The 26,762-nt window shown below is 51.9% G+C and overlaps 1 protein-coding gene across 6 annotated transcripts in view; it reads left to right on the forward strand.

Annotated features, from left to right (window-relative positions):
- Window positions 1-6,852: 6,852 nt before the first annotated feature.
- SLC25A48 (solute carrier family 25 member 48) overlaps window positions 6,853-26,762 on the forward strand; it is a 37,916-nt gene continuing 18,006 nt past the window's right edge. For 3 of the 6 annotated variants that reach the window (XR_002138037.2, XM_019740363.2, XM_074313540.1), the window contains exons 1-4: window positions 6,854-7,281; window positions 11,417-11,460; window positions 16,042-16,113; window positions 18,196-18,454. Coding sequence is in view for 3 of the 6 variants with exons in the window: in XM_019740363.2 (XP_019595922.1) it covers window positions 7,188-7,281; window positions 11,417-11,460; window positions 16,042-16,113; window positions 18,196-18,454 (469 nt within the window). In the remaining 3 variants the exon portion in view is untranslated. Of the gene's footprint in view, window positions 7,282-11,416; window positions 11,461-16,041; window positions 16,114-18,195; window positions 18,455-26,762 lie in introns of all 6 variants that reach the window. The other 3 variants (XR_002138038.2, XR_012489787.1, XM_019740362.2) reach the window with 2 other exon arrangements.

A 26,762-nucleotide genomic window follows, 5' to 3' on the forward strand; every position in this document is an offset into this window, starting at 1 on the left:
TCCTGCTTGTCCGTTGGGGGGGTCCAGGAGCCCACAGGGCGGCTGCCACACTGTGAAAGGAGCAAGAGCTGGTAGCAGCAAGAGCCACTAGAGAACGGGCCCCCAGCACTCACTGATCACCGAGGGGTGAAGGGGGCTGCTATAGGTAAAGTTCCCATAGCTGGGTTTGCCCTGGGACCAGAGCCCTCAGGCCTTTATTCCCCTGCCTCAGTGCCAACAAGCTGCAGAGCTGGCAGGAGGAGCCCAACCTGTTGGGCAGGCTCTCCTGTCCCCTCTCAGTCCACTGACCTGGGCAGGCAAGATGACCCTGCACCCTGCAGGGTGAGGCTCCACGCTGGTGTCTGGCTCAGCAGACCTGGGGTTTCCCTTTCTCCTCAAGGAACAGAGGGGCGCAGCTCAGCCTGTGCCTGCATTCAGCCACAACCCCAGGAGGTGACCCCACCACCCTGGGCGGCTCCCATCTGACTCTCCTAGCGAGAAAACCCACCTAATGAAACATGACGGGCAGCAGCCCCCAAAGTGTGTCCATAAAGGGGATTCTGCCTGGTCCAGCACTCACATCTTCCCGCTGGTCCTATTGTAGCCTGTTCCAAGCCCAGAGGGAGGGAGCAGGATCCACCGAACCACTAAGGGATGCAGAGACCAGAAACAGGTTTTGGAAATAAATCATTTCACTACAAGTGTTGGAGTCGGTGCGCTAACTTGATGCTATGGAATAATGCTTGCAGCTTCCATTTATTGAGCATTTGCTATGTACTAGGCACCTTATAGAGACCATCTCCATAATCCTTAGGGGTAGACCCTGGTGCCATCTGCCTTCTGCAGATGAAGAAACAGGCTCAAAGAGGTTAGGCACTGTGCCTGAGCTCACACAGCTCACAAACACTGGAGCTGAGATTCACACCAGGTCTGTCTGATCTCGGACCCGAGTGCTTAAGCACTTCCCCATACACCCCTCTCAGTGAGTCTTCACACAGCAAGGAAAGAGCCAGCTGCTCCCCGCCAGGCTCCCCTGGACTTATCCCACCTTCCTCTTCCTTATTCTTCCCTTCCCTGGCCCCCTGCCCTTTGGAGCAGCAGGCTGAAGACAGTAACGCAGCACATGTCACTGCTTTCTTGATTTCTGTGTCCCTTGGAACAAAATGTACTGATAGTTCTAGTCACCGACCCCCACCCCACCTCCATGTCCCAGTCCCATCCCCCACCCTAACACAGAGGGCATGCAGAGACCACTAAGTGTGGGTGTACTGGGGTGAGGGTGACGTCCGTCATCAGGCAGGTGTGGGGAAGGAGACCACAGCCTTTCTGAGAGGCTGGACCAGCACAGGCCTCAGCTTCCCCTGAGGTCCCCTCAGAGAGAAAAGTCTGATTTGCAAGGAGCCTGAGCCCACCTCAGCGGGCTCCAGGAAGGTGTGTCCAGGTGAGAGGTAGTGGGTCCTGAGATGGGTCGCCTATCCACTCACAGGGAGCAGCAGAGGACTGAGGACGGCTGACAACAAGCAGATGCCACTGCCAGCAGTCCCATCGTAGCCCTCCCCTTGTCAGCTGAGGTCCTCCGCCCTCAGACTCCACACCTCCAACATCCTTTCCCACAGCAGCAGGCTTTGGCCATGGTTTCTCACACCTGGCGTCAGAGGCTGTCCCCTCTGTCTACAGTGCCCTCCCCGCCTTCCACTGGGCAAAATCCAGCTCGTCTTTAAGGACCAGCCTAAGTGCCACCTCGTTCCCCTGGCTGCCCTCCAGACTTTACTGTCCCTTCTTGCCACTATTCTTTTCAGGCCAGGAAGGTGTGAGGTTTCCTGAACCCCCAGAGCCCTGGTGCAGGATGGAGGAGACCCTCCACAAGGCAGAGCTGCAGCAGACATTCCTGAACACAAACTCCTCGCCCACTGTCAGCATTGCAAGCTCTCTGCATCCTGGGCAGTTTAGCGCACAGTAGGTCCTTGGCAGGGCTTCAAGAAGTGATCTCGACAGTTACAATGGCTCCCTCCACCTCCCACCCCCACACCCCTTTTTGACAGAAACCCCTCAATTCCAGATCTCCCCAGCCAAATTTCCTGGTCCCCTGACCCATATGACCTCCCCTTGTCCTTGGCACCAGCCCACTTATGTCTATCAGCTGAGAAGAAAAGCCCAAGGAGGGCCAGCTTCCTTGTTTTCAGATGTGCACAGAGCCAGCTGACCCAGCGGAGCATGTCGGGGAGGGAAGGACAGAGGGCATCCCAGGGCACTCCCCCTAACTACTGAGGCATCCGCTCTAGGAGTCCTAAGCATATGAGTGTAGTTAGCAAATATTAATACTATGTCACTGATGGTGAAACTGAAGCCAAGAAGTTAGGACACTTATGCAGAGGGGTTGGGGTGGGGGTAAGGACTTTTGGGAAAGTCTCTTCCACTTTGAGTCTTGACCAGAAAGCATCACTTTGGTTAAGATCTGGGCTCTGGAGACACACAGCACATGTGAATCTGTACTCTTCCATTTACGGGTTGTGTGACTTTGGAGAAATTGCTTAACCTCCATGAGCCTCATTATTCTCATCTGTAAAATGGGGAATTGCCTCCCAGAATTCTATGAGATGGTATAGGTAGAACATGTAGCACTGGGCCAGCTTGGTGCCCTGAGGTGGAAAAGAGCCTGGTACTTTTGAGGCCTTGATAAATCAAAGCAGGTGAAGAGATCGGGGGTGTGAACTCTCAACTGGGGTGCTCTCTAAATACACAGTTCCCAAGAAGCCTTAAATGGGTCCTCATCAAGCCCCTCAGAGGTCCACTTCGGTACCCTCTGACTCCTCGTAAGCCTTTGGGTCAGCACCTCGTTCACTGTCCAAGTGTACACTGGATCTGACTCTGCCAGCCAGTGTGGGGAAGCTGGGCCAGAAAACTCCTCTTGGGGCAGCCAAAGTGGCCTTCTCCTCCTGAGAGTCCCAAGTGCTGTGCAGCAGCGCCCTCTGCTGGCAAATCTTGACAAGACACCCACAGCTGGTGTCTCCATGGCCCAGAATTTCAGACTTCGTTGACACTGTCTAAGAGGAGACCCATCTCTACCCTCCAAAGGACGGGGGGAATTGAGGTGTGGACCAAAGGTGCCCAGTGAGTCAGTGGCAGCACCAGGAGCACAGCCCAGGCAGCTCAGCCTCCCAGCGCCAGCTCTGCCCCCTCACTTCACCACCACTCGCCTCTGTCTGTTTCTTGACTGGGAGTGTCACATTGAGCAGGTGCTGGAGCAAATACAGTCCGAACGTGCCCTGAATAGACTTTCTCAAAGAAGTGTCAATAAAGGAAGAAATCCAATAAAGGAAGGAATCCTGCCCCAGAGGAGAGGCTCATATAGCACCTTGAAAGTCACCATATGCCCCTTTCCTACCCCTGGGACTCAAGGAAGGGACCACAGTGCTCCCATTACCTGAGAAGGCCAGCACAGGAGTTGATGCCACAGGTACAAATGCCCAAAGGAGAAAGAGGACACGTGATGTCTTCCCACTTCATTCATTCATTTGTACTCAGTCATCAGTAATTACTGTTCATCTGCTCTGTGACGGAGGCTGAGAACGGCCTCCAGGGATTCTTGGAGGGGTGAGGGCTGGAGGGAGAAGCAGGGACGCCTCGAGAGGGACAGCGAGGTCTTGGCCTCGGCCGAGGGGTCTGGAGAGTCCTCTGTGCAAAGGCTGTTTCACCTTAGGCCTGAGGTAGCAGTTAGCCTTGAGAAAGGCAAGAAGAGGGAGCCGTGGGCTTCCCTCCAGTGATGTGTCTCAGGGGGAGATGCATGGCACACACTTGGGAATGGAGCTCAGTGGCTCATCCTGGAAAGGCGCCCGCTCCTCCTGCTCAGCTCCAGCTCATTAGCAGCACAAGCAGCAGCTTTCTGGGCTCAGGAGGCTGTCCCAGCACTGCCAGGGCCACTGCCTGCCAACTCAGGACCTTCCCGATTGGTCCCGTGCTGACACGGGACTGAGGGGATGACAATCCACCTGGCACCCGCTGGGTGGTCCTCCAAAAGCTGTGGGGAACTGGCTGGCTTTCCACCTATGGACTTGCTCCAACTAAAGGGCCTTAAAGGCGAAGCAGGCAGGCGAGGTGGACTCACAAAAAGGCCACTCTTTGGGGACCTCTCATTTCTCATAACTGTCCCAGCACATATCCCGAGCAGGGTAGGGTACAGCCTGGAGGCTGGTACTGAGGGTGACCCCACAGCTCCACAGAGGCCTCTCGGCCCTGTAGGAGCAAGCCTCAGTGGTCAGACTCCACCTTGCTTTGGAGGAAGGAGGCCTGCTGGCTGCCCCTGCATGATGGCCTGGATGACATGACATGGGTGTGCCAGTGGGAGCAGAGCAGGCCCAGCAGAGGCGCCTTCCTCCAGACCACCCGCCTCACCACTCTCTGAAATCCTAAGTGCCAGCGTGGGTCCCTGCTGGAGACTCGCAGGACACTGGAGGACATCGAGTTGTCTTCCTTCTCAGAGGAAGCCAGTGGGCTTCCACGGGACCCCAAGCACCTCCCCATTGCCAGGCCATATGTGCCCATGAGCATGGACCTCCAGCTGGGTGCAGGGCCTGCCTACTACAGAGAGGGAGTTTGAGGGAGAGAGGACCCCCACTTCCGGATTGGCAGAGGGTGGACCATGTAGGCTGAGCCTGGACCTGGAGGGAGCTGGGTCCCTGGAGAGCTGTACCTGAAAACTAGACATGACCCTGCACTGCCAGGTACTTGCTGCGGGCTCAGGGTACCAAGTGGGACATGGCTGGGGTGGCAGGAAGCATCACTGCCCACGACTGACTGGATCAGCACCGTCTGTACAGGCCCAGGGAGAGGCAAACACCCCACCAAGTGCCACTTCAGGAGAGGGGGCTGAAGAAGAAAGGGGGGTGATGATGAGAGGCGTCGGGGGAGAGGTCAGAGGGAACAAGAGCGACCTCCAGGTTGTCCCTAGGATGCCCCCACAACCTCACAGCTGTGGGCCTGATACTTCCTGGCTGATGGGATCTCATTTAACCCCATGGAGCCCGCGTCTCCTCATCTCTACAGGTGAACACAGGCTTGCACCAGAGAAACAACCAGTAGGAGACACAGGCATACCTCGTCTTATTGTATTTCACTTTATTGCTCTTCACAGGTGTTGCACTTTTTACAAACTGATGGCAAGACCCTTCGCTGGCAAAAAGATTGCAACTGGCTTTGTTGCTGTGGTCTGGAACCAAACTCGCAATATCTCCAAGGTGTGTGTGTTGGGGCGTGGGTGGGTGGGTGGATGGGTGTGTGTGTAAGAGAATTGTGGGGTGTGGCTGGGTAAGTCTGAGATATCTGGAGGGCAGGCTGGCAATCTGGAAACTGGCAGGCAGTAGCTGACACTACATTCCACAGAGGCAATTTCTCCTTCTTCTGGGTAATCTCCATTTTGCTGTTAAGGCCCTTCAACTGATTGGATGAGGCTCACCAGGTTATCAAGATAAGCTCCCTTACTTAAAGTCAACTGGTTGTAGATGCTAACCACATCTACAACAGACCTTCACAGCAGCACCTAGATTCATGTTTGATGGAATCACCAGGGACTGTTGCCCAGCCAAGTTGACATGTAAAACTGACCATCAGTGGGGATGGCCCTGCTGCTTGCTCACAGCTGCTGTGAGAAGGAAGTGGGACCACGTGTAAAGCCCTCTGCAGGGACTGAAGATATCCTCACGCCCAGGCAGCGCCAGTGCCTATTTGCTTGCCTGGAGCATGCAGGGAGAGAGGTAGGGGTATGCATTTGAGGGTGGTAGGAAGTGTTTCAGCCAAGGTGGCAGATGGGGTTTGGGGCTGCTTGTCTGCAGGGAGTGGGGATAAGGGTTGGCCCAGAGAGCCCTGGGAGGATGGGGGGAGGGAGTCTCTGTGGGTTCTGGGAGCTGCAAGACAGGCACATCCAGAGTCACAGTGTGCTATCTGGCCACTGGGACCTCATGCCCAGGCAGCTCGCAGAGGAAATTTCCAGCCTAGCGTCAGCCCTCCTGAAGCCCTGGCCAGAGACAGGCTGAGAGTTTTCAGGGCTCTGGAAATTCCCACCTGGCCAGTGTGCCCTCAGCATGGGGCTGTGTGCCCTCAGCAAGGCTGCTGCAGACCTTCAACGCTGGGTGTGGTCCCCCCTGGACTCTCCACTGTGACAGCCAGGTCTTTGGTACTAAGCTCAAATCTGTCTTTACACAGCCTACAACTCAGGTGTGACACGTTTTATCTCCTAATTTTGATCAGTTTTCTAAAAGATTCAAACTATGTCACACACACACACACACACACACACACACACCTTATATACACTAAACATACAGGCATTTTTGTCACCTAGGAATGGGGATAATGATAACACCCAACTCACAGGGTTGCTGTGAAGAGTAAGCCCAGGTACAGTGAGTGGGGCATGATTTAGGGGATTGTGAATTGTTGGATGTTATTAATAGCTAATATTTATTTAGAGCTGACTTGGAGCCTATCCCTGGATTGGATGCTTTCCACACATTATTACAGTTATTCGTGAATAGATAATGTCCTAAAAACCTGTGGGCTATGGGGAGGTGTGGGGGAATGGGGACCTGGGCGAGTGCCCCTAACCTCTAAAACTGGCCTGGAAAATTGCATGTCCTGTATATTCTATATCGAAACTGTCCATGGCTTTCAACCAGCTCCTCAGAGAATGAAGAACTGATTCAGCTGATAGTTGGATATTCAGTTAGAATTATTTCAGCGTTGTTTTAGCCTAAAAGAGGACCTGTCTTCACAGGTAAATAATCTACTTCCTGACCTTGGATGAAACACCTCGCCCTCCCTCTTGTAATTAACTTTGCAAAAATGTCCCTGAAATCACTTCCAGTGTCAGAAGCGCTGTGAACAGTTACAGGCAGGGGCGGGCACTTTGCCTCACAGCGCCGAGGTGCTGCAGTTGGCAAGGGAGCAGTCGACGGGAGAAGGGAGGCTCAGGGAATACCCCCCGGTGGCCTGACCTCTCCCCAGGGCACACCGTCGCCCCGCCTGCCTGCTTCGCCTTTAAGGTCCGCTGGGGGCGTGCTATCAGCTGCCGGCGGCCCGGAGGGGAGGGGAGGGCCGCCGCACGCGCGGCAAGGGACTGATACTGGGTTTGGTGACCCACCTGCGAGCGCTCGGAGTCTCAGGCTGTCCTCCCTGGCGCGCCCCTGCTGCGGGCCATGCCCCGCACATGCTGAATGGGCACCGACCCGGCTCCGGGCGGGCGGGGCGCCGCGGCCCCAGCCACGGGCAGCTTCCAGCTGGAAGACTTTGTAGCGGGCTGGATCGGAGGTGAGCCCACCCCGGATGGGAGGGAACCCCCCCAGAGGTGGGTGTGCTTTCGGGAGACCCCCGTGCCGGAGAGATAGAGAGAGAGAGGCGGCTGGGCGCTGCGCCCAGTTTACACCCGGGGCTCCGGGCGGGGAGCTCTGCACCCATGCTTCCCGCTGGCGCCGCACGCCGCCTGCTGCGGGGAGAGCCCGGTGCCTGGGGGTCTTGCGGTTACCCGCGTAAACTCTGCGAGCCTCACAGAGGTTCACCTGAGCTGCCGATTTGCCTCCAACTTACGATCCCCGGAGCTTGATCCTGTAATGATTAAGCCATCCGTCCAAGGGGACAGCCAATGGAGCGCCCCGGCGCGGACACACCCTTCGGTGACCGGGTGCCCACCTGAATTTGGGGAGGTGGCTTGCAGGGACTTGTGGGTGAAGGTGATTCTTGTCCTCTGGCCCCATGAGCGGAGCGGGATGGTGAGCTCGTCTTGGTAATCTGGCTGCTTCTAGAGGCGCCCAGGCTGGAGGGAGCGGATAGGAGGAACCCTTTACCTTCTTCAGCTGCTGTCAACTTCAGGCCCCTCCTCCAGGCACTAGGGTCCCCTGTACCGCTCCAGGAGCCTCTCCCTGCTGGGCCTGGGATGGGTTTGCTTGGTCAGGAGTCTCATCCATTTCCTTGCTTCTCCATTCTTCTCTTCCCAATAGGTCTACCTCTCCTCTTGCAGTATGGGTGGGGTATGGGGAGAGGGTCTGAGGGACTTTACTTATTGTAAAATATTATCTTTCTTTTGGCCCTCATCTAAGAGGACCGTCAGAAAAGAGGTGTTAGCAAATGCAGCCACTCCCCAAGATAAAATACAATATTGAGGTGCTGAGGCCGAGACTCCGTATAGCATGTCTGACCCCACCTAGTGTTCTAGGTATGGAGGAGACCAGGAAATTTGTAGGGAAAGGAAACAACAACAAAAATCGACAAGCCAGGTAGCACCCCAGGTTCTTCCCCTATGGCGCTCCCCTCTCACAGGAGGCCACGTCTGTCCCTCCACGGGTGGCTGCAGGGTGCCTGCTTCTCACCATCCTGAGCAGAGTAGGTTCCTTTCCTGGCAGGCATCCCTGTTGGCACAGGCTCTCCTGGGCTGGGCTGAGACCTGCCTCCTAATTTTCCCAGTCAAGGGGCTGTGCCTGGAGGCCCACTGGGCATATCCAGGCCCTCTTTGGACAACCCTTCAGCCATTCCAAGGGAGAGCCTTCCCTCGGCTGTTTCCTTCAGTAGCCAGACCAACTTCAGTAGGTCTGCCAGTGGCTTGGTTTAAGAAACACCCTGGAGGGTAAGCTGTCAGAGGAGCTCAAAGTCTCTGATGACACGGAGACCCTCCTCAATTCACACAGCAAGTAGTGGCTTGTCCTGTATTCTGTAATTGTCTTTACTTTGATGACGTTAACATAGCTTTTTCTTTTTTGCTTCCATGAAATGATGATGAGCATAGTAACAGTGAATACTTGGTACCAGGTGCGGCTTAAGTGCTCTAAATATAGTTTTAAACCAACTTTATTAAGGTTATTTTACATATCATAAAATTCACCCACTTCAAGTATACAATTCAGTGATTTTGAGTAACTGTACCAAGTGGTGCAACTATTACCATAAATCAGTTTTGGAACGTTTTCACCCCTCAGTAAGATCCCTCACGCCCACCTACAGTTAAACTCCGTCCTCTCCTTCTCCCTCTGGGCAACCACTAATCTACTGTCTGCCTCTATAAATTAGCCTTTTCTGGGCATTTTATATAAATGGAATCATAAAATAGGTGGTCTCTTGTGTCTGTTTATGTATATTTCTTTATAACCCCAATGAGGTAGCTATTATTACATTCCCATTTTACAGATGAGGAAATGGGTACACAGAATTCAATGACTTGCCCAAGGCCATGCATCTAGCATGAGCGCTGGCATTCTAACCCAGGCAATCTGGTACCACGGCTATTTTAACCCCTGTACTCATCTACGGCTGTTTCCTTTCTTACTGACCTTGCATAATAAAATTTCACCACTACATCATTCACATTTTGTTTGACATTTTACTGGTCTGTGAAGTCCCAAGGTCTGGAAACCACTGACCTGATATTCTGATTTCTTATATTGTACCCCCTGCTTTTGGATGGGTGGGCTACTGAGTGAGCAGGGAGCTACTAGCTCAAGGCTGGATCTGGGGTTCTGTCCTGGGCTGGGGGATGCCCAGAGGGAAGGATGCACTCACTAGGGAGGGGGGAGAAGCTGGAGCCTGAGGACCAGACTCCTTCCTTCCCCTGCCGGGAGGGGTTCCTGTGGAGTGAAGGCTCCAGCTTCCCGGTGCCCATCACTTTTCTGCCTCTGCCCAGGTGTGTGGGAAGCAGGGATTGAGAGGGGGTTGGAGGTTCTAGACCAAGGAAACATTTGCTCTGGGATTAGCTGGTTTCTGAGCCCCTGGAAATATCTAATGTTTTAGGACCCCTTACCTGCTAGCAGAGACCCTTCCTCATCAGGTGATGGGGAATTGGTCTTAGAAGAATGACTCCTGTTTCAATCTCACAGTCACTGACTCTGCGACTAGGGCTTTTTAATCTGTGTGGACTCAGGGTGGCCTTGCTTCCCTCCAAAATGGTTCAGGCCTTGTGAATGTGTGTGGGGACAGGCATTTTTCTGTGAGGTTCTTTTCAAAGACACCTTCTTAAAACAAACAAACAAAAAAATCAATAGCATCCCTTTCTGAACACCCTATAAGCGCCTAGCTCTCTGCTAGTACTTTACATTCATTACCTCATTTCATTCTTACAATGGAACCGTGAGATAGGTGCTAGTATTATTCCCTCCTACACATGCTAAACGTGAGGGATAGAAAAGTTCAGTTACCTGTAACCTGGAGGTAACTGAAAATGTTCTGGGTTTTCTCTTCACATGCTCTCCCCTTTTTTCAGGTGAAATCCACATAACATAAAGGTAACTATTTTAAAGAGTACAGTTCAGTGGCATTTAGTACATTCACAGTGTTGTGCAAATATCACCTCTGTCTAGTTCCAAATCATTTTCCTCATGCCCAAAGAAGTCCCTGGACCCTTGAAGCTGTCACTCCCATCTCCCCTCCCCCAAGCCCTGGCAACCCTAATCTGCTTTGTCTCTGGATTTACCTATTCTGGATAATTCATACAAATGGAATCGTACAATATGTGGCCTTTTTTTGTCTGGCCTCTTTCATTTACATAATGTTTTCAACATTCATCTACACTGCTGCCTGAGTCCATACTTCATTCCTATTTTTCTAATAATATTCCACGGTATGGTATACCACGTTTTCTTTATCCATTCACCCAACAATGGACAGTTAGGCTGTTCCCACCTTTTGGCCATTGTGTGTAGTGCTGCTATGAACACGTGTGTACAGGTACTTGTTTGAGTGCCTGTTTTCATTTCTTTTGGGTATACACGTAGGAGTGGAATTGCTGAGTCATATGGTAATTCTATGTGTAACTTTTGAGGACCTGCCAAACTGTTTTCCACAGTGGCTGCACCATTTTACATTCCCACCAGCAATGTATAAGGGTTTCAGACCCTTGTCAAATATGATTTGCAAATATTTCTCCCCATTCTGCAGGTTGTCTTCACTTTCTTGATAGATGCATAAGTTTTAATTTTTTATGACGTTCAGTTTGTTTTTTCATTCGTTACTTGTGCTTTTGGTGTCATATCTAAGAATCTATTGCAAATCTGAGGACATGAAGATTTTCCCCTATGTTTTAAGGATATGATTTTTGTAGTTTTAGTATTTCCATTTAGGTCTTTGGTCTATTTTGAGTTAATTTTTGTACATGATATGAAGTGTTGGGGGAGGGGGTCTAACTTCATTCTTTTGCATGTGGATACCTAGTTGTCCCAGCACACTCACTGCCCTTTGCTGGGGTGCTTGTTTCTTGAGGCAGAGCCCTGGTTTGACCCCATTTTCTCTGCCTTCCTCAATGCCTGGCTCAGAGCCTGGCATATTAGGGGTCCTCTCTGGCAACTGGGCATTGACTGAGGAAGTGAATACAAGTGCCTGAACCCTCTGTCCTGTCCCAAGAGCCAGCCAGTGTAAGCTAGGAGTCCTGAGGCTGAGTGACCAGGTGTTCTGCTTCAATCCACAGGTGCAGCCAGTGTCATTGTCGGCTACCCACTGGACACAGTCAAGGTACAGTCGCCATGTGTGTCATTACCTCTTGGAAAGGGTCCTGAAGTGAGTCTGCCTCTAGGTGTGTGCCTGCTGTTTCTGATGCCTCCAGTGCAGGACAGGTTCTCTGCCAGCCCATGGGTGTGTGGTGCCAGGAGGCCTGCTTTGGAATGGCTCTGCCCTCATTACTTGGCGGTGATTTTGTTTTTGTGAATGTCTCATCTCTGCCTCCAGATTCTCATGAAGTATGTGTGTGTATGTGTGTGTGGGGTGGGGGTGGGTGGCCAAGGCACTGGTGAGTGTCCTCCTGTATATCCTTGTGAAGCTAAGGAACCAGGAAAGGCTTCCAGTGTGAGGTGGCATCTGAGCCCAAATTTAAGGTGGGGTCTCAGGTGATGAGAAAAGATATTTCAGATGCAGAGAACAGCATGGGCAAAGGCACTGAGATGGAGACGCTTTGTGGGGCCTGCTTGGGAGAGGCCAGCGTGGCCAGTTTCCTGATGCATCGGGTTGCTGACAGCAGCTACGGATCAGAATCCAAGGAAGGCAGGTCAGCACTCAGACCTCTGAGTCCTTGGATGTCAGGTTAGGAGGCTGGCCCTGGGCTGGGGCTGGGGAGCCATTACAACGTGATGCAGCCCATGGCGTGTGAGGACTCTGGAGCCAGCAGGGCCATCTGGCATGGGTTCATTCAGTTCCTTGTTCCCCAGATGTAGAAACTGGCTCACAAAGGGGAAGCAGCTTGCCTCAGTCACACAACAAGCTAAAGCATCAAGGAGTGAGATTCTCTGACTCCACCGCCACCCCTGCCACCTGTCCCCAGTGGTGAGCAGGACTCAGAGCTATCCCCCGAGAACGTGGCCCCAAATAGTGACTCCCAGATCTGTGCCTAAAGCTCAGCCCAGATCTGCGCAAAGAGGAACTTGGAGGCCTTTCTCAAACAGCTGTTGTCATCTCCTTTCTCTGCTTTCCTCCCTGGGTGACACTGGACTCCCTCCTAGATCAGAGCCCAGGCCTGCTCTCTTTTTGATGGGGAGGTCAGCCTACTCGTCTTAAATTGTTGAAGATATTTCCCGGCTCCTCATGTCCCCCATGCAGGCCCTCTGCCTTTTGCTCGTATATCAAACACATACTGGACACTTGCTCTGTGCAGGCGCCATGAGGGTGGCCAGGCATCGGTGGTGGACAAAGCAAGTGCAGTTCCTGCCCCCGGGGGGCTGACAGCCACATTCTGTATGCAGGTGACCTTTGTGTCTCCTTGGGAGAGTGTCCTTCCCTTGCCTCTAGCCTGGCGAGGGGCCGGTGGAGCCTGTTGGAGTCACACCATCCCCTTGCCCAGGCAAGTCTGGTCACATGTCACTTGAAAAGGCGGGAGCTCTCCTCCTCTCCCCTCTGGAGGGAACCCTCCTGATACATAAAATCCAAGTCTGCTCAGCCTGACAACCTCCCCACTGAGGGGACAGCCTGGTGGCGCCCAGGGGTGTGGCCCAGGGCCCTTATTTCTGCCCAGAACCTCCTCCTTTCTCCCTCCCTCTTGGCTGGCATTTTCTCTAGAGTCCCTGTCCACTGAGAAAGTCCGGGCAAGAGCTTCAGAGTCCGAATAACCTGGAGTCCAGTCCTAGCCTCCCCACCTACTGACCCGGCTATGGCACTTAACCTCCCTGAGCCTGGTGTCCCCGTTTATAAAATGGACAAAGAACACCACCCTGGCAGGGCTGTCGTGAAGATTGTCACTGTGGCACTGAGGATAGAGCAATGAGTGGGCCATTCCCTTCCTGGTGAGCACACGCACTAGGGTATGTCTGAGGCCCCCGGGCTGGCCCACGGGAGAGCCAAGCTCCAAGGCCCTGGCTTACTGAGTTGGGGCAAAGACTCCTTCCCCTGCCTGCAGCTGCCTCATCAGAAGTGGCAGAGCCAACCACTGGCTGCTTGGTGGCAGTGGAGCTGGGGTCAAGATTCTCACCTAGTTCCTGGCACAACTGGTACTTTCAGGGTTTATGCCTGATGCAGTGTGACCAGCTTTCTAATCAGGGCTCGGTTGCCTTTAGACCAGCTGGCAGACTGTGAGAGAATAAATTTGCATTGTTTTAAGCCACTGAGTAATTTGTTATAGCAGCAACAGGCAACTAATACAGGGAGTGGGCTTTCTTCGTCTGTAAGACAGGGGTAGTATTCAGGCTGCAGAGCATTTAAAGGATTCAGTGAGATGACTTCCTCATGTATGCAGTTGGTACACACTAAATGCCAGCTTCTGTTGTAATTGGAGGTCCTGGAGGCTTGAGCTGTGGTGCTGGCCTTGGTGGCAGCCTCCCAAGCGCTCAGCACAGCTGGCAGACCTTTGCTCCGTGGCTTTGAACCTGCTCTGTGATCCGGGTTTGGCTTTTGGGTTGTGTGCCCTCATGTACCATTTGCTTGAGTGACTCGACCACTCAACCTTCTTAGTGGGACCTTGATCCCTCCTGGGGCTCAACCATTTCATGGGTTCACTACCCAGGGCCAGCCCTGACAGGGCTGGGGCCAGCAGGGAAGAGCGGTCAGCCTCAGGCCAGCCTTCAATGGGGCAGACAGAGGTCTGTGCCCCCACCTGCCCTGGCCCACGTCCCTGCCTTAGTTGGGGACACCCCAGCCCAAGGTAGACCTCTGTGGTTCTGCTTAACTAGGAGACCCCGAGGCCCCGTTCTCCCCTTGCTGCATCTTCTGGGACCTCTTCCCCACCACGCAGCCCTTCTGATTCTTGGTTTATTTGTCTCCATGGCACCTGCCATCTGACATATATTTACTTGGGAATTAGTTTAAGTTCCACTCGGTTTAAGTTCACTCGGTTTAAGTTCCATGAGGGCAGGGAGTTTGTTTTTTCTACTGCTGAATGCCCTGAGATTGGAATAGTGACTGCTATAAAATACACACTCGGTAAGTATTCATTAAGCCAGGCAATAAATACATTTCTCTGCTTAGGAAAGTAATATTTATGAACAGTGTGGTACCATTAATGGCTCATCCTTGTAGGAATACTACATATTTCCTCTGGCTCTACCTGTATAATACTACGTAGAGGAATGCCTGTCAGACTCTCAGCTAGGCTATTAGCCACGGTTATGTGCTCAGGGAAGGGGTAGGGTGAGAGAGAGGGGTGGGCCAAAGGCGACTTTAGCTTTATATGTAAGGTTGAATTTTTTTTTATTAAGAGAGCGTAGTCCCATATTCGTTGTATACTTAGTTTTTAAATTACATAAGCTAAAAAGAATCAAAGTAAGCCCTGCTTGTGGTAGGAAAGTTGGAAAATGAAGAAAAGTTCAATGCAGGAAAATGTGACCCATGATTTTTACCTCAGAGACCATCACTTTTATGATATATGTTCTTCCAGGGTCTTCTCACCTGTGTGCAGATTGAACCCAAGCTGTTAGTGTGAAGTGTTAGTCTGCACCCTGAGCCTTAGCTCCTCATGGGACCCTGGGTTCAGGGGGCAGGGTCCAGATTTCCTCCTCTGTGGCCCTCACAGCTCCTTCCTACCAAGTGTGGCATGTTGTGGGTGCTGAGAAAGTGTTTTGATGGAGAATTATAGGCCGCACATCTTAAAAGAAGTGGAACTCTCTGAGACCAGGGTAAAGGGTGCCCTGGGCACTTTTGTGGGCTTACTGAGACCCTCTGTGCTATCACGATGCCCCTGGCCACCAGAGCCATTTGAGGACAGCACGCCTCCACCATCCAGCCCCTTATTCAGCCAGGAGTCGTGTACCAGGGCCCCACTTGGCTCCCGGGACAAGAGGGAAGTAGGGGACGGCCCTGCCCCAACGGGGGCACCCAAATAAACCCTAAGCAAACAGACAAACTGATGACACCATTGTAACATTTAAACTCAGACCCAAAAGATGAGCGAGAACTGGAGGAAGAGATTTCTGGGAGAGGAACAGAGGTGGAAAGTTCTGGAGGCAGGAAACGGCTGATGTTCGAGGGACTGAGAAGGCCGAGGGTCGAGGGCTGGTGTGGACACAGGAGGTAGAGGACATGGCAGGGTGCGATGAGAGGTGGGCTCAGGTGCTCACCCAGCATGTGGAATTTATTCTACGCTGCTAGGAGGCCACTGGAGAGCTTTAAACAGCAGTGACTGTTGTTTAGAAAAGATCAGTCTCACTTGTGTCACTGGTACCAGCCAGATACCAGGCCATTGTCCAGGTGAGGGGTGAAGGGGTTTTGGAGGTAAGAAGAACAGGTCACTCCTGGGAATATTTAGGAGGGCAGAGTGAGGAACAGCAGACGGGGTAGAGCCATGCTACAGGTTGGCTTTCTGTGCTCAAGCGACAGGGATCACACGTCTCCAAACAAGCATTGTTTTTGCTCAACAAAGTGGCCTTGGTCCTCTCTCAGACCAAGGGGGCTTCTGCTGCATTTAGGGAGATCTGAATGGGACACTGAGGGAGGCAGTGCAGGTAGAGGAGAGAGAGCGAGCCTGGCTGGGTCTGACACCCAGACCTACTTCCTGGCTGGGTCACTTTGGGCAGGGCCTTCCCCTGTCTGTGTCTCGGTACTGGAAGCTCAGCATTCTGGGAGCAGCAGGGAGGTGAAGCATCTCTGCCTGGGCCTCACCCTTACCTCTCTCCACAGACTCGCCTGCAGGCTGGCGTCGGCTATGGGAACACCCTCAGCTGCATCCGTACCGTGTACAGGAAGGAGAGTGTAAGTGCCCCTCTGGTGGGTGGCTGGAGCCCTTGTGGCCAGGGCGTCCCATGAAACAGGGCAGAGCCCACTGGGCCTGGGGACCGAGCGGCCCCAGCCCTCCCACCAGCATCTCTCTCACGTAGGAGCCCTGTTCATCCCCGTTCGTCACATTTGGCTCAATTTTCCCAGATCATCTCACACCACATCTCAAATATTACATGTTACCTAAACTTAACTCTGTCACCTAATGTGATGTTATTGGGCGGGGGGTGGGGGCTGTGTGTGGAAGGGGGTGGTTTTGTGTAACCTCTCTGGAGAAATTCGGAGGAATTTAGAACCACAGTATGGAAAATTCCTGCAAAAACAGGGTGACCTGTCAGGTTTTCAAAACCGAATAAGTGGCTGGTAACCGTGTGCCCACAGGCTTCCCTTTATCCGGGCGCTGTGGGAGCTGTGAGCTCTGACTGCATACGCCCAGAGCAGGCTTGAACCACAGGTCACTTGAGACCATGGGTCCCAACGTGTTTTTGTTTGTTTTTTCAAAGGGGAAAACCTGAGTCATATTTTATAGAAGCTGTATCGAGTGCCTTACTTGAGAATTACCGTGTGCTTTAGGGAGACTTTCTAAGGCCCCTTTTTGGGGAGTTTAAAATAAATATTAAAATTTAGGATGATATGACCTGCAGATTTAAAGCAAAGGTTAGCCCTCTGGCAGCCCAAGGCACTTCCTTGACTCACCAGAAGTGTGGCCTGGTTGTTGACCCCTGTTTCCACCCAGCTCGTGTAGGACATGCCCTGGAGCTGCAGAGCCTCTGTCAAACCTGGAGTTTCTCCTTAGACCCTGTGTCTTGTGTCAGGGTGTGGTTCTGACTCTCTGATGGGCTGCTTTAAAATCAGGGCGAGCACTAACAACCCAGGACTGATGTTCCAGGGTGATGTTGTGTGGTTCCTCGGTGCCCTGAACGGTGGCTGTTGATTCTCCCAGGTTGGCACACGTTCCCCGCAGTGTCTGCCTGCCAAAGTCCCCGCTCCGGAGCTTCTGTGGGGACTGTGGCTGTTCCTCAGACACATAGCAGCTCAGGGCTAAGTGCTGTCCCAGTTTACCTGAGGAAGAGCCTGAAGCGGGTGTGTGTGTGTGTGTGTGTGTGTGTGTGTGTGTGTGTGGTCCAGCCTCTGGCGAATGGGGTATACACACACACACAATTCTGGATTAGCAGGTTTGCATACAGCCTGGACTTTATACGACAGCTTCTAGTACTTTATCATCTTTGGCGTGGAGCTCATGTGTGCTGCCCTGACTCCTCCAAGGGCCTGTGGAATTTTCCAGTTTCAGGCGAGTGCCTGTGGTGTTCATTGAGAATGCAGTGTGGACGGGCCCCTGACCTCAGCCTCAGCACCCTCTCCTCAGCCTCCTGCATCCTGTGTATGTGCTGTACCTCTGGGGATCCTCCCTCCAGCTATTCTTCCAAGAGACATCCATGCCCAAGGGCACCCATCTACAGACTGGCCCAGGTGCCCCTGGGTGGTCGTGGGACCCAGTTCTTAGCCCCGCACCACAAGCTTAATACATTCCACTTTAGTTGCCTGTCAGTTTGTCCAGCCAGGTTCTCCCCTCCCCCAGACTGGGAGCTCAGTGAGGGCGTTTCTTTCTTATTGTTGTCCCCCAGGGCCGGGCACAGGGCAAGTGCCAGAGAATGCTTTTGTTGGAGTGGCACATGAGGGGGGCACATGTGGTGTGTGGCAAGCCCCCTCCTCACCAGGGCTCCATAGGCTCCCCGTCGGCCACAGCCCAAGAGCACTGCCACTCTGGTGGCAAATACGGGTTCCTGGCCCAGGACCCCACTGCTCAGCCAACAAGACCTCGTGAGCAGCTGGTTCCTCCTGAGGGCGGGAATGTTCTCACACACCCATATTTCCTATCACATCAGCATCCTCTTTCATCTTCTTCCCTGGCACATTGCTTTATTTCTGGAGTGTTTCGCTACCAGCCTGCAGGCTGCAGGAGGGCAGGGTCTGTGCCCAGGACAACATGGGGAGCTTGGCACCTGCCTGCAGTCAGGCCCAGGCAATCATGCTTCCTCCCCTGGGATTTTCCCACAGGTGTTTGGCTTCTTCAAGGGCATGTCCTTCCCCCTGGCCAGCATCGCTGTCTACAACTCCGTGGTGTTTGGGGTCTTTAGTAACACAGAGAGGTTCCTCAGCCAGCACCGGTGCAGGGAGCCCGGGGCCAGCACACCCCGCAGCCTGTCAGACCTGCTACTGGCCAGCATGGTGGCCGGTGTGGTCTCCGTCGGCCTGGGCACGCCCGTGGACCTCATCAAGATCAGACTGCAGATGCAAACACAGCCATTCCGGAAAGGTAAGAGGCTGGAGGAGGGTGCCTGATGTCTGAGCACCTGTGACCCTCTCCAGGTTCGCCAGATCTGGGGTGCGGTGCTTAACATCCTTTTTATTGAGCATGGTATCTCCATGATGACATATTCATCTGTGATTGTTGTTACTGGGTCTAGAGTAGTAACGTTCATTGGTTCAGTGTTTCCTGGGCTCCTGCTAAGAGCTCTGCGGGTGTTCTCTTCATTCGTCTTTCTAGCCATTCTGTGAGGCAGGAGCTCTCACTATTTCCATTTACAGAAGAGAAAACTGAGGCTCCCAGAGGTTAAGATACCATGTTTCCCCGAAAATAAGACCTAGCCGGACCATCAGCTCTAATGCATCTTTTGGAGCAAAAGTTAATATAAGATCTGGTCTTATGTTATATCGTATTATATAAGACCCGGTCTTATTTTACTTTTTTGCTCCAAAAGATGCATTAGAGCTGATGGTCCGGCTAGGTCTTATTTTTGGGGAAACATGGTACTAATTGAGGGACACACAATCAATGACTGGTGGGTGAGGACGAGCTACATAATTTATGGTGCTCCGTGAAAAATGAAAACATGGGGTCCCTGTTAAAAATTATTAAGAATTTTTTTAAATTAAAGTTTATTGGGGTGACAATTGTTAATAAAGTTACACTGGTTTCAAGAATGTTTAAAGCACACCGCCATGCATCGGAGCGAGTGTGGAGATGCAGGTCTCAAAGCCATGCCTGCCCCATGTGCCAGGGAGTCTCACACCCAGACGGGCTGCACAGGTTTGAAGTGGGCGCCCCTCTCCTTGCCCTTGGCACCCCAATTACAGCTGCATTTCTTAGTGTGCTATGCAGCTACTCCTGCATCACAAGCTACGCCTGTCATTTCCTCCTCACTGAGAAAGACGCGTCTATGTCTTCTCCTGGGGGTGGTTCTGATAAAGGAGGAAGGAAAGAATGGGAAGGCAATTCCTGTGCAGAGTAGAAAGTGCCAGCTCTAGGAGAACAAGCGAGGGGTCCTTACAAGGCAAATTTCAGTACCTTGGAGTTTGGTTCTTGGCTCTAATTTTAGGGTCTCCTCAGGGAAGACACTGCCTTCCTGGGCCTCAGTCCCCTTTTCCGTACAATGGAAGGGCTGGATCCACCATGCTTCCTGTCATCTCAGCTATTCCATCATGGCCAACAGCTCTCCTGGATAAGCCCCCTCCCCCTGGCAGCCTTCTGTGTGTGACACCTCTGTCCACAGAGGCTGGCGCTCAGCTGTCTTCCTTTCTATCCTGCCTACTTCGGCAAAGCTTGTTAGTCTCCGGTGCATAGGAAATCTCCCCATAAGTCTTAAAGCTCTTTGGGGTTCGGATATTGGAAGAGTGTCAGGGATAAGGCTCCTCAGCTCCTGGGGGCAGCCCAGCTTCCTTCATATCCTGAACTCTTTGTTTCTGGAAGGGGAGGAAATAGGGGCGGGTGTGCATGTATATGTGTGTGGCTGGTCACCACAGGCGATGTTTCTCAAATAGTGACTTCCTTCAGAAAGCCTCGGGCATTTTGCAGCAAATTAACTGGTGAGCTTTCTTGACAGTGTTTGGTTTCATCCTCTGTCCTGCTCTCACCCACCCGCACCTTCCCTGCGGAGGGTGCTAGAATGGTGGCTTCCTTGGCAGACCAAGGCCTGAGCTACAGGGGTCCCGTGGCCAGGCTAGAAGCGTCTGGAGGCTGGAGGAAGGATGGGAGCAGCCAGCTAATAGCCCAACCCAAGAAAGGCCCCAAAGCTGGGTGTGTGGCAGCCTCCATTTTAGGGAGTCGAGCAGCCACCATTAGCAGCTGCCAAAGTTGTTAAGCATTCACTATGTGCCTGACACTGTGTTAAGTGCTGTATGTGCATCATCTCATTTAATACCCACTAGGACAGTGTGAGATTGGTCTGAGTGTTAGCCCTATTCATTTACCCAGCACACAATAGTTATGCACCTGCTGTATGCCAGGCACAAGGCTAGGTGATAGGAACACAGCAGTGAGCAAAAGTCTCCATACTGTCTCTCTGTAGTGCTCTGTCCAGCAGACAGGAATTGGGTCACTTCAAACGTGGTTGAGGGAGAGAGTGGGCTGGGCTCTCAGCCAGGCTGGGGATCAGGAAGGGCTTTGGAGCAGGTGGTAGGAGGGTTGGAAGGAGAACCTAAAGGTCAGAACTGGGGCCCTCCAGACGGTCCATCCAGGGAGTCCAGGCCCTTCTACAACCTCGCTTCCTGGATAAGCACTCTGAGCAGTGAAAGCATGGGGACCTGTGTGCCCTCCCTGTCCCTCTCCACTATAGGACCCATCTGCAGTGTCTCACTTCTCCTGTGTGGGTGGCATCCTGCCCATGACCTCAGGTTGTCGTTCATCCATTCATGGTGCCAGAGGAAAGCGGTTATTATACTTAAGGCAGGGACCCCTTGAGGCAGCAACTGTAAATGCACATGTGTTTGTTTTGTCCTTCCCAGTGTGACAGAAACTGGACTTTGGGCACTCAAGGAAGGCTCTTAATAAGAGGCCAATACAAGGTTCCTGCAGGCAGACGTTGCTCAGCCCTGCAAAGCTCTAAGTCACTAGTCCCTGGTCACAGGGGATTAGCTGTCAGTGTAAAGACACGGATGGTTTACTTGAGTGGGTGGAGGGAAGGTAGAAACCAAGATTGGAGCGTCTGCCTGAGCGGTGCCCCTCAAGCCTCTGGTCTGGGCTAAGCCAGACTGGCCACAGCGTGGGAGCTCAGAAGCCAGCATTTACTGAGCCCTTATGTGCCAGGCACTGTGCTAAGAACTTTGTGTGTGTGTAATCTTCATAACAACCCAATTCCTAGACAGTTATGGAGGGGAGACTGAGGCACAGAGAGGTTCCATCCCTTCCTGAGGTCACTCCCCTAGTGGGAGGTGGTGCTGGGATACGAACCCAGCCAGTCTGACTCGGAGCGCACTGAGGTTGTTTCTGCTTCTGCCCCCAGGATTTGGTAGAAGCTGAGGCTTCGGCAACTTTGGGAACACCTGGGCTTTGCACAAGATCACCATGCACAAAACCAGCTTCAGACTTTCGAGGGGGATGTGGGCTGGGAGCACATTTCCAAAATGACATTGTTCAAGTAATGGGCATAGCTTATGGGTCCCAAGGGATGGATGGGTCTGAATTCTGAGGTTTTAGGCGGATCCTCTCTTCATGGTCCACTCTTCCTTACCCCCTCCCCCAACCCCAGCTGCTTGAGAGAGGGATTTTGGTGACTACAGGTACTTGGCAGGGTCAACTACTGGGGATGGGGCAGGGAGGCAGGCATTGTGTCACCAGGCGGTACTTTCTGCCAGGAATCTCTTCAGAATATGAGGAAGGATGCGGTTTCCTTTTACTTATTCTTCAGGAACCCTCTAGGCCAGAGGTAGACAATTCAAAGATTCACCTGCACCAGGGAGGTAACAGAAGTGAACAGAGGTGCCTGGCAATTGTACCCTCTTCTACGTTTTTGATACCCACAGCCCTCCTAGCTTATGTTTCATTTTTCTTCTTTTCATTGAAACATGGACATAGTACATATTTCACTCTCCGCATCACTCTCCTGTTAGAAAAGCAGCAGTTCAAGCACATGTGTCAGCTTTGGCACCTGGGAGGCCATAGGAAGTGGTGGGCCCACATCCTGTCTGTAGGATGTGACTGTGCTCCAGCTCACTATTGCCCTGTGGCCTGGATCTTTTGATTTTTAAGAGAAGGCAGAAAGCTAGATTTTTCTGTGGAGTCTTTCAATTGGAAATTGTCAAGTAATGCAGTTGAAAAACAAAGCCAAACACAACCAAACCATTGTAACACCGTGCAGCCCCAAGCACGGTGGGACCGGGGCTGGCTGCAAGCCTGTGGTCGCTGCTCTGGGTCAGGCCCATTCTGTGTGATGAGTGGGCTGAATGGGCATTTCCAGGCAAATTTCAGCAGGGCTTGTGGGATGGCTTATGGCTGTGGCTTTACCCCAGAATTACCAGTCCACTTCCTGGGTGATGACAATGATCCATGAGCGACTACACCCACACACTGAAGCCGGGTGTCAGCAGCCTCTGGCTTCTTTCCTTTGGGACAGTGACGGGTGGACTGGCAGGTTGGGGGCAGAGCTCAGCTCACCTGGTTGGGGATTTGCAAATCTAAAGCCAGTGAGTTCATCCTGATGGTCCATCAGTGGTGACACGTGGTGGAAAATGTACAAAATACAGAACGTTGACTGTGGAGGGAGAAGATGCCCACCCAGCCAAACACAGTCACTGGTGACACATCAGTGTGTCTCCTTTTCCTTTTCTATGTACACAGATTAAGTATTTCAGGAGGTTGTACTCACGTTATATAGACAGTTTCATATCCTGTTTTTAACTCAGCTTAACAGACACCTTTTTATATTATTAAAATAGCATATAAAATTATTTTAAGTAGATGGGTAATATTTATAAAAGATGTTCAATGTTCCATCAAATGCCTGCATGTACACACACACACACACACACACACACACACACACACACTGAGAATGATGATGCAATGTGGTAAGAATTCCTTTTCTGGAGTTAAACTACCTGCTTCTAGCCTACCTCCACCAGTGTCAAGAAACTCTGATGACTCCCCTAACGTGGCCAAGCCTCAGTTTACTCATTTAAGAAGCAGGTAGAACAACAGTAGCTACTCCATACTTGGGATGGAGCAGGATGGTGTATTGCACAGGGAGATCATAGCCCAGTGCCGGTCGTGCTGGAAACACAAGCTCAACGTGAGCTATAACGTTAGGAAACTTATTCTTTCACAGCCATTCTAGTGATGAGACATGTAGGTTGTTTACAGTTTTTCCTCTTTTACAATAGTGATGTGCTCAGCAAATTTGTCCATGAAGAGTTGCCTTCATTTAGAATTATTTCCCTAAATGTGTGGGCTCTTTGATTCGCGAGTGAGTCAAAGGCAATGGTCATTTTTAAGATTCTTGGAATATGTTGTGAAATTGTTATACAGAAGGGTTTTACCAAACTACATTGAGAGTTGCTGAAATTGAGAGGGAATTTCCATTTGTCTCTGACTACCATTGCATATGAAACAGCTGTTGTCCCTCATGTAAACGCTTCCTCCTTAACTGAGGTTTTCTCCTGGGTCCTCTGCCACTTGGCAAACAACCAAAAGCTGGCCTGAGTTCAGCTGGATGTGACCTTGATAGGAAGGCACCTGTGAAGAAACCCTCCCTTTTAAAGTCATCATTATCCTTTGCATAGACATGAGCGCCACTGGGTGCCCTGTTGGGCCAGAGCTGGAAGTCAGGGCTGTGGTCCCTCTGCTGCCTGGGTCAAGTCACATCCTGCGGGCCGATGGCCAATGATACTCACTGCTGCCCCATCTGGGAGCTTTCAGGTCTCTGTTTGCAATTAAGAGCCTAATTAATGTGCAGCTCACAAGGCCCTCCATACCTCCAGAGGGCAGAGTTAGGGGGGTTAGAGGACTGGGCCTTAACTCTACTGACCAACCTGGAAACTTCACCAGGCCCAGCTGGAGGCGCAGGGCTGACTGTTATCCCTGTGTGAATTCACTCTGACTCGTTCATTCACAAGCATTTCCTGAGCTCTGCCCTGAGCCAAGCAGACCAGGTAAATCAGGTATTCAGACTACAGCTCCTGCCTTCAGGGAGCACACAAGCTGGTGGGGAGTCAGATGTATAGAATGGAAAGGGCCTGTGGAAGGCTCTGGAACCTCAGCGTCTGTGCAGATCAGGAAGGCTCCAGAGAGGAAGTGGCTATTGACCAGGTCTTTGAATACTGGCCAGGATTTGGAGATGGGGTTATGGGGATGGACAGGTATTTCAGACTGTGGAACCGCCTAGGAAAGGAGTCTGTGGCAGGAAAGGCGAACGTGTTGCAGGATGTGGAAGCAGTTAGGTTAGTGCCAACACGCCACGCAGGGAGGGAAGGTGCGGGTGAGTTGTGAAGAGCATGGCTTTCTTAGCCGAGGATGGGCTTCGGTGCCATTGGACAGGCAGTGAAGCGTCCAGGACACCAGAACGACCCAAGTAGAGCTGTGTGGTGGGAAGACGGATCTGGTCTTCAGAAGAGGTGGGAGAAGTGGGAATGGCGGAATTGGGAATAGGGGTGGGAATTTGGAGGCTGCTGCCACAGACCAGGTGACAGGCCAGGAAGTCTGACACGGGGCTGTGGAAGGGAGGAAAATGGCACCGATGCTGTAGAACTAACAGGCCTTGCAGGAGAGAAGGAAGTGTCAAAAATGAGCCAGATTTCAAAGCTGAATGACCGGGGCGGGGGGCAGCTGGCACCCCCCCACACACAGGGAATTAGGTAGTAAAGGAAGTGTATGAGACGGCGCTTGGCATGGATATGTGATCAGTACATGCTTAGTGACTCTGCTGCTGCTTTGGAACCGGGCTGAAGGGACAGGCTCGAGTGAGAACATGATGAGTTCAGCTCGGCACGTGTTGTGTGAGGTGCCTGGGCTGCAGCTGGAATGCCAGGGCTGGAGGTGCAGACGGGATAGGCAGACATAGCAATAGCGGTGGAAGTCATGACATTAGGTGCAAAGGCCAGGTGAGCTGCCAGAAAGAAGAGGGTGGACACTGACAGGAAAATTGTAAAAAAAGTTTGGGAAGGGGCAGAGTACTGTAATGACACTCACAGCTGTAGTTAACAATTTTTTTTTTTTAAATTGGGGAACAGTGTGTTTTTCCAGGACCCATCAGCTCCAAGTCAGGTCGTTTTCAATCGAGTTGTGGAGGGCGCAGGTTACTGGCCCGTGTGGGAATTGAACCGGCAACCTTGGTGTTATGAGCACTGCGCTCTAACCACTGAGCCAACCAGCTGCCCAAGTAGTTAACAATTTTTGAGCCCATACAGTGTGCATTGCGCTGACACACATTCCATGATTAAATCATCATAACTCTATGAAGTAGGCATTTTCATTCTCTGTACTTTATAGGTGAGGAAACTGAGGCTCAGCTTATGTGATGTGTCTATGCTCATTCAACTGCCCTTGGAAACAGGGTCCTGAGAGACTCCTGTCACCAAAGTAGGGGCAGGAATTTCAGTGAAAGGGGGAGAATTGCAGAAGTTGGGGTGACACTGGGAATAAAGACCAAGGGGTGGAGAAGGAAAAAGCCTTTCTTTTCCATATTGGGAGAGCAGAAGGAAAGACAATTCAGAGAGAATTTTGAGGGAAAGAGGAAGGAAGTTGAAGGAGCTTGCCTCAGAAGGCCTGGCTCTACCATGTTCAAGATCATCTGAATTGAATGAAGGGGAGAGAGTGTGGCCAGTATTTGAAGAGGAAAATGTCCTAATTTTTGGACATGCTAAGAGGAGAGAAGCTGGGCTAGATGGTCATAGAAGAGAGGTTAGCTGAGGGGTGGATTTGGGCAGGCGAGATCATCGAATACACACCAGAACAGAAATCCCATTTGAACCCAAGAATCCGTACGGTGACAAATGGGGCGAAACCATTTGTCCGGTTTCCCTGACTCGCCAGAAATGTCTGTCTGGGAAGGTCACCGACTGTGCCTCAGAGCCTTCAATACATCAGTCGATCCCTTTGGCTACATAGTTTATTGTTATCATCAAGATGTGTGGCTGCCAAGAAAAACTCTTCCCCAGGCAGATCGGCCTTGGGGAGGAGGAGCCTTCTAATACAGTGGATTTTCCAAGACTTCCTTAGTGTAGAGCAGGAAATATTGATGCTACGTTCCCTGAGGGGACGCCTAAAGGGAGACAGGAACCCTTGAAGCATGACAAGAAGCATAAAAAACTGCAGACAATCCAGAACCATACAGCCTGGGCCTGCTTCTCAAGTAGGCTGTGGGCTGCCAATAGGGAGTAAGGGTTGGTGCAATGGCAGCCCAAAAGTGGAAGGAGAAGGTTTGAGGAGCAGCCAGGTATATAGCCATGCAGTTCGGGAGGAGTCCTTGAATTCTGGACCTTTTGACTGAGTCTTTTTCAAACTGCAGTCTCACGTAGCTACCAGAGATGAATAAAGGACACACACCATAGCACACCTTCGTGCAAGTTCCGTGCATTGGTGACTCATTCGTTTGTTCTTTGAATCAATTGACAAGAGCAAGTATTGTCCTGATTTCTGGACTTGACACCAGTATGGGTAGTTCTTGGCCCCGTGCGGGCATTCACAATCTCCCACAGTAGGCTTGGCAGCGGGCCACAGCTGCCTGAGGTTGGCAGGTCCGGCACTTCCGGAATCCTAGGTCACATCAGAACAGGGTAATAAAATTAGGAATGATAACTATTTGCCTCGAGTAAAGTACATTTGCACAACACGCATTTTAGTAAAGTACATT

The sequence above is a fragment of the Rhinolophus sinicus genome, linkage group LG10, assembly GCF_036562045.2.
Source record: "Rhinolophus sinicus isolate RSC01 linkage group LG10, ASM3656204v1, whole genome shotgun sequence".
In the NCBI taxonomy this organism is placed as follows: domain Eukaryota; kingdom Metazoa; phylum Chordata; class Mammalia; order Chiroptera; family Rhinolophidae; genus Rhinolophus; species Rhinolophus sinicus.